An 8,396-nucleotide genomic window follows, 5' to 3' on the forward strand; every position below is an offset into this window, starting at 1 on the left:
ATTGTAGTCTCCCCCACAGGAAGAAAAGACTAAGAACATTATTTGACACATATATTATTGATTTTATAAATTTTACTAGTAAAATCTGTGTCCCATTCACTGAGAGAGACCCTATATGACAGCAAGGAGAACATACGAAAAGGTGAACCATTTAAATGCTGTAATTTTGCATAATTTACAATGCATAATAATGCATAATATTAGTATGTAATTAAGTGTAATATGCTATGTAATTAAAATTAATTTAAATAAATAAAAATACTGTTAAAAATCACACATTATTTGTTTGTCACATGTAGCAAACCATTTTTGTGCCGTGGGTAATAGGAGGATTTTTCGCCCGGCTATCACTGCAAGTATATTTCAAACCTGTGGGAAGCACTGAGTATCAAACATGAAAAACAGTGTCAGTGCCTCATTTCACAGAAGCACAGCTTCATTTTTTACTATAAAGCGGCTATCCAGTGTGTTCGTGTTTTAATGCAAAGAAAACTTACCTAGACAGACTCAACACATGAAATGAGTCAGAGAACAGTTCGGTGTGAAAGAAGGCGGAGCTTCATTGCACACCTCCTATTACGTTACCGTCACGGACTAGTGGTAGTACAAAGGTGTTTTGCAGCTGAAGTGAACTTTTCCTGAGAGTTCGCTTCATTTTGGTCTGATTTTGTTCAAAATGACGACACATCAGTTCGTTCTTCGATTTCGTTTGAAGCAAATCGGGGCCTTAATACACCATAAATTAATGGCTGTACAACAAATACTATTAAATATAGTGTATATATATATATATATATATATATATATATATATATATATATATATATATATACACACTTTTTATATACTGTATATGATTTTTTAGTGGTGTGCATTACTTTTATATTAATGAATTATAGATGTGCCTAAATGTCATAAATTCTAAATAAAAATAAATACATGTTTCATTTTTAATGCTATATAAAATTAATATATTACATACCACATTATATGTAACACAGTAAAACCCTCTTAGCACCACCATCAGCTTAAATTTGATGTATTTATTTATTTATTTATTTTCTTCTCCAGACCCAGTCCTGGATAAGTAGCTATGGGTGGCTGGATTTATTTATTTATTTTTGCTCATAACCTTTGAACTCTTTCATTGTGAAAAGCTAATTACTTTCTCTCCTCATCCTGAGTTGATTAAATATGGTGTAAAAACTCGCATCAAACTGTAAAACGTATTGTACGTTTCTCCTCTCGGTGTGAATAAGTCATCCTTGAACTCTCTACGTGGCTCTCAGTGAGTGTTAGTCGAGTTCGGCTGCTGTAATTGCTGTGCAGCTGTATTTTATATTTATCTTTCGCCTCTTCTTCTCCATCTCTCTCTCTATTCCTCAAGGTGGAGTCTAAACATTCTCATGTGGTTTTGGTAAATAAAACAAATTTCATTTCCAGGCGCTCTCGAGCCTCTGGGGCCGCGCAGCCGCTGCTGATTAAACGTTTGTTATTCATACGCTTATCAAAAGCAGAATCCAGGCTGATTAATGACTGGGACACAATGTGCCGCCTCGCGCTGAAGCGCTTAATGAGTCTGTGAATTGTGATCAGCATGCTTTACCAATCAGCAGTTTGTTCGTAGTGAACTTTAAACACAGGATGAGGCATTGTTTTACAAAGAAAGACACAATATGAGGGCTGGTGGAAGATAAATGACAACCGGCAGCTCTGAACAACTGAAAATCAAAGTCGATTTTAGGGATTTGGTTGAAGAGTTTTAGAGTTTTTGATTCAGACACATAATAAACACATCATTTGTCAGTCTCTAAACTGTCTCGTTTCTGTCTCTAGGTGAGCCGTCTGCTGATGCTGGGTGGAGCGAATGTCAACTATCGTACGGAGGTGTTGAACAACGCCCCGGTCCTTTGTGTCCAGTCTCACCTGGGCCATCAGGAAATGGCCGCCCTGCTGCTGGAGTTTGGAGCGAACGTGGACGTGGTTTCAGAGAACGGCATGAGCTCTTTGTGTTACTCAGCGGCCGCTGGTCATCTGGGGCTGGTCAGTCTTCTCTGTAAGAGAGGAGCCAAGGTAGAGTATAGATATATATGTATTTTCAGTGTTGTGGGTAGGGGTTGAACGACTTCAGTCGACATTTATGTGATTAAAGTAACAGCTTATTTTCATCAGTTCTTCTGCCTTGTTATATTTCTCACAGGTTTCTGCTCGTTCTAAATCATGTACAGATAAAGCAGCACAGTAAAGATCACATTTATATGAATGCATTAGTGAGAGAGCGATTGTGTGTAAACGATTATGTCGTTTGTGGTCAGGTGGATCACGTGGACAAGAGCGGTCAGTGTGCGCTGGTGCATGCAGCCCTGCGGGGTCATTCAGAGGTCATTGAGTGTCTGCTGGAGCTGAACTGGAGCAGTGAGGGTCAACAGGACCTGAGCCTGAAGAACAAAGTCCTGCAGCAGGGGCTCATAGCGGCCTGCAGTATGGGACACATTCATGTGAGCGCTCTCTCTCACACACACACACACACACACACACACACACACACACACACACACACACACACACACACACACACACACGTGCCAATGGCAAAAGTGTTCTATTAAGGTACAATAAAATGCTTTTTACCTTTTATGAGGCAAATTGTTTTTCTAACCACTTAAAAATGCACAGCGTGTTACCCATTTGTGTCAAATACTTCATTTGAGTCATTCAATTAATAATAATATTAATATTAAATGCTCTGAACAACTACAGCTGGTACCTGTAAAATCAAATCCGCATCAAATACAAAAGCAGCTGTAAATAATGCAGAAGATCTCATAACACAATAAATGATCTGTTAGAATCTGGTGTGTGTGTCTGAGTGAGAAAAGGATTTGTGTAATTTGAAGTAGTCATTGAATGCATTTTGTCAAAGCAATGATAAATGATCCACAGTTTATAAACAAACAGCAAGATTACACACTAAAGAAAGTTGTAAAAAGATGTAGAAAAGACCTTGAAGTACAATAAATCTTGCTCTCGGTTGACCATGGGAGAACAGCCATAGCAACAGGCCAGTCTCTATTTTCAAGCTGTTTGAGCCTTTAAACAAGCTCTTGTGTGTTGTTCTAGCATCAGTGCTTCAATCTAAATTTATTAATTCAACTTCCTGTTGCTCAACACAGATAGATTCATGGTTGCAGTCAAGATCCACACTTAACTTATTGCAAATTTTGCCATTAGTGGGTAAATTGAAAGCAATCCAGCAATGAAACTTTAGTTTGTGTTATTTTTATTACAACTATTAATTTGTCTTTATGACAGTGGCATTATTTCGATTTTATTTAGATTTTTTCCCCTTGTTTTTGTTACTCAAGTCAAGTCAAGTCAAATTTATTTATATAGCGCTTTTACAATTGGTAATTGTTTCAAAGCAGCTTTACATATTAGAAGCACAGAAAAAGGGAAGTGGTTAAAAATAAACTGTACAACCAAGCGTGGTAATATGTAACATATACAAGATGGTGCTACATTAAGCCAATGTCGGCTGACTTCCAGGGGTGGAAAAAACCCCTAGGAGAAAAACCCAGCGTGCTAGCACTGGGAAAAAAGTCCTAGGAGGGAAAAAACCCCTTGGAAGATATATATAATATATGTAAATGGATATGGAGATCAAAATCTGAATTAAACATTTTTAATATGGAGATTAAAAATAGATTATATATAAATATATGTAAGCGGATACGGGGATTAAAAATCTGCAGCGTAACAATCCTTTAACGGATTTGAAAAATGTTAATGTTAATGTTACTTTAGCAATGGTCAGACTGTTGTTTGATTTAAACAACGTAACTTAAAATTCCAAAATTCACAAAAATAACAAAAATAACTTTAAAATTCCAGACACTGGAGAGTAACTACACAATAGATCATTTTTAATCACATAGTACGCTCTCAATAAAGACCTTGATTTCAGTCCCTCTGTCTTGTATGCAGTCTGCTGGGGATGTTTCTGAGTCTTCATTTGCTGTTTTGTTCCAGTATTGCATTTGATTGATTGTGCGATGGTGTTTTGGCAGGTGCTGGAAGGCTTGTTGATGTTGAATAATGAACTGGAGGTGCAGATTGATGCCCATGACACACTGTGGGGCGAAACAGGTACATTCAGTTCTTCTTCTTCATGTTTTTTTCTCTCGTTTCTCTCACTTTGTCATTATTTCTGTGCCATTAGGAGTCAGAATCACACTCGGTGGGATGCTTGCATTGGATTGTGGGTGTCTGTAGATGTTTTGTCAGAAAATACATTATCAAAAAAAATAAAAAAGCATGCACTCTAGATATTTTTAGCCTTTTAAGGTATTATATACACTTAAAAGAACCATGTTTTTTCATTTTTTAGCAACTACCTTTTTACCCGTTGTGCAGTAGAAAGGCTCTTTGGATGTGAAAGGTTGAACCATAATTCCAACAAAGAACCTTTAATTATTTTATTTACCTTTTTTTTTTTTTTTTTTGTGATATATCAATACTAGCTTTAAAACTGCTCCAATAACAGATCATTAGTAATTTATATGCTCTCTTTAGGTTGATTAATGTAAATCGCTAATAATTAAGCATTTGTGCAAAAACTCCTCAGGGTCATTTATTGCAGGATAAGATGTTTTTGTTGTCTCTAGTGCAGTTTAAAGGGGTTTGTGATGAGCTGTCTTCATCAGTGTCAGGTTTAAGGTTTGTCTGCTGTGGATTGTGTGTTTGAGATGTGGCTGCTGTCATGAGTCCATTGAGGTCAGACGTGGACATTCATCTCATTTCATTACATTCATTACTGTGTTTCAGTGCTCTAAAGATGCATGTATTCAACAGAAGGAGAGATGCACAGATAAATACAAGACCTTTAGCTAATAAATGCATTCACTTTAATGGCCTTTTCTAATGCATTTTTATTATATTTTTTTTTTTCCACTTAGAATGTTACTAAAATGTTTTGCATAAAATATGATGTGTCATAATGTCACTGAAGTGTTTTGCATCCACTTTTTCACCCTTATTAGATGGTTGATCTTTGCTGCTGTGTCTTTAACATTCACATTTATGCATTTGGCAGATGCTTTTATCCGAAGCTTGCGTATTGGTGTACATACATGATTGTGAATGTGGGTGGTTGTGTTTAAATTCATTTATCCGTCTGATGTCTGAAAGTTGAATAGTTTAGTTTCATTGGATGCTCTATTTTCACTGGGAGGAAGTTTTGAGTTACACTATGAGATAGAACATTACATTATGTTCCATAGTACAGTGATGTCTTTTCTTTCTTAAAAGATCAAGGAGATTTTGTTTTGTCATGACATGAGGTCACATAGAAACACATGCATATCTCAGCATCATGTATGTGTGTGTGTGTGTGTGTGTGTGCTTTGAGGAAGTCAACAGACTACAGGAGGACTTTTAAACTCTACAGGGATGTGAAATGCAAGCAAAACATTGAACCCAAACAGAGATTCAACAGATAAGAGTGTTGAAGAGAAACAGCTGTTTCCCCAGGCAGCTGTTCACCTCTGAAAACCTCAAACAAGGCAATTTCTCATTAACACAAACGTTGAGATAGTGTCTGTGTTTTGTATAATATTTTTCATTATTTATTTTATGATTTTTAATTAAATTAAATTGAATATATAAATTAAAATTTAAATAAATATAATTTATATTTTTATAATTTTTTTATAAATTTTATATATATATATATATATATATATATATATATATATATATATATATAGATATAGATATAGATATATAGATATATACATATATATATATATATATATATATATATATATATACATACATATATACATACATATATGTGTGTGTATATATATTTTAATTATTTTATTTTTCAATTAAATTAAATTGAATATCAATTAAAATGTAAATTAATAGAAATTATATTTTTATATATTATAATTAGGGGTGTGACGAGATCTCGTCGAGGCGAAAAGTAGTCTGGTGATGTTGCCATGACAGAGTGTTAGGATGATTAGGAAGGAATATGCCACCACTATGTTTACATTACGCCTCCACTGTCGTTTTGCTTTGTATTTAAATAAAATACATTTAATTCAGTTGGATAACGGTCGCCGCCGCTCCATATTTAAAGAGTACGCGCGATCACTGAAAGTGAAGTAAACACACGCACGCATTCAGACACGATTTCAGTACCCGCATTTGAAAGCGGTTCCCTGATGAAAGCAAATATCTCTCAATATGAAAGCTATTTTAGGCCGGGCAGTGTAGTTGTAACCATCTCTTAGCTCTGTATTAAAGAAAAAATTGGTCTTATTTGCACTTGAATATTGAGAGAGTGCGATTATGGTTTCAACTTGTAAAGTGTTACCATAAAAATGAATAACAGTTTTCTCTTAATCTTATTAACCACACACAGAAGGTTTCATTTGTTAACATTAGTTAATGCACTGTGAACTATCATTAACTAACAATGAATGACTATTTTTATCAACTAACATAAACAAAGATTAATAAATACTGTAGCAAAAATATTGCTCATTGTTAGTTGATGTTGGTTAATATGTTATAAATGAGACCTTATTGTAAAGTGTTACCGTTTTTATTTCTATGATCAGTTTGTGGAAAGGAGTTCAGTTAGGAGGTCAAAAGTTGTAGAAGCTCATCAATCATGTACAGTGAGGTCTGAAGAGACTGAAATCAGAAAAGAAGTCAGTTGAGTTCGTGGCAAAACATTTTACAGTACTTGAGTATTGCTTTTCAATGCATATGATAATTCATACTAAGAAAGTAGAACTGAATGACATTCATTATAAGACGATTAGTTAAAACATTTCAAATACACCTGCAGAATATTTTTTCTAGTCATGTATTTCGCCATTGCGGATTTCTTAAAAATAGTGTGTAAAAATCTTGTCTTGTCTCGTCTCGTCTTGTGAACTGAATCTCGAGTCTCGTCTCGTCTCGTGAGATACCCGTCTCGTCACACCCCTAATTATAATATATATATTATTTTTAATTATTTTATTATTTTTAGTTAAATTAAATTGATTATCAATTAAAATTAAAATTAAAAAAAGAAATTATATATTTAATTTAATTGTTTTTATTTTTTATTTTTTTATTTGCAGGCCTGGAAAAATTAAATGTATTTAATTTATTTCTTATATTTATATTTTATTTTTATATTTTATTATAATGAATAAATTCATTCATTCATTCCTTCATTCATTCATTTCATTTCCAGGCCTGGATAAGTCATGAAAATAATTAAATCTTAAATAAATATCTATTTGCATTAGAGTTTTCTCTTTGCCAGTGTCATATCTACGAAATTTTTTTTAAAAGACCAGTAGTCATCAATGTCTATTAGAAATACAGTGGGAAGCCTGATTTTTCTCAGACGCAAAATATGAAGTAATTTCTTTGAAGTCATTCTCCATAAAGAAAAATACGTTCTCAACACAGATGCTTCGACCAGAGATGTTCATTTCTTCTGAGTGCTCTTCTGTTCTTTAATCTTCAGACCAGGATCAATCCTCTCAGATGAAGGTCATTTCCATTATCAGACCGCCTTGAAGCAGGACCTCCACACTCATCTTTCTCTTGTGTAATCCCTCTCGAGTACTCTGGATTCAGCGGATGCATTATAACAGACTTTAGGAATAACTGTGTTTTCTCCTGTTCAAATGTGGCTCCCTTGAGTGAACTTTTCTGTTTGCTGGGCTTTTGTTTTTGCATTGTTGTTTATCAAGCCATTACAGTGCTTCTACACTGTTGAAATTGCATTTTTTTAGTGAAAATATTATCATACAGTGAAATGTGAGGCTGGATGGATGGATGGACAGATATGATGGATGGATGGATGAATGGACAGATGGATGGATGGATGGATGGATGGATGGATGGATGGATGGATGGATGGACAGATAGGATGGACGGATGGACAGACAGATATGTATGTATGGATGGATGGATGGACAGATATGATGGATGGATGGATGGATGAATGGACAGATATGGATGGATGGATGGATGGATGGACAGATAGGATGGACGGATGGACAGATAGGATGGACGGATGGATGGATGGATGGATATGATGGATGCATGGATGGATGGATGGACAGATAGATATGATGGATGGATGGATGGATGGACAGATAGGATGGATGTATGTATGGATGGATGGATGGACAGATATGATGGATGTATGGATGGATGGATGGATGGACAGATATGATGGATGGATGGACAGATATGATGGATGGATGGATGGATGGACGGACGGATGGATGGACGGACAGATATGATGGATGGATGGATGGATGGATGGATGGATGGACAGATATGATGGATGGATGGATGGACAGATATGATGGATG

General features: G+C 35.1%; 1 protein-coding gene across 3 annotated transcripts in view; it reads left to right on the forward strand.

The window, feature by feature from the left end:
- Positions 1 to 8,396, forward strand: part of tanc1b (tetratricopeptide repeat, ankyrin repeat and coiled-coil containing 1b) — a 183,619-nt gene that overhangs the window by 149,688 nt on the left and 25,535 nt on the right. For all 3 annotated transcript variants that reach the window (XM_067409266.1, XM_067409267.1, XM_067409268.1), the window contains 3 exons: positions 1,837 to 2,073; positions 2,316 to 2,498; positions 4,068 to 4,146. In XM_067409266.1, coding sequence (XP_067265367.1) covers positions 1,837 to 2,073; positions 2,316 to 2,498; positions 4,068 to 4,146 — 499 coding nt within the window. The remainder of the gene's footprint in view (positions 1 to 1,836; positions 2,074 to 2,315; positions 2,499 to 4,067; positions 4,147 to 8,396) is intronic.

This window comes from Chanodichthys erythropterus, chromosome 14, assembly GCF_024489055.1.
Source record: "Chanodichthys erythropterus isolate Z2021 chromosome 14, ASM2448905v1, whole genome shotgun sequence".
Taxonomy (NCBI): domain Eukaryota; kingdom Metazoa; phylum Chordata; class Actinopteri; order Cypriniformes; family Xenocyprididae; genus Chanodichthys; species Chanodichthys erythropterus.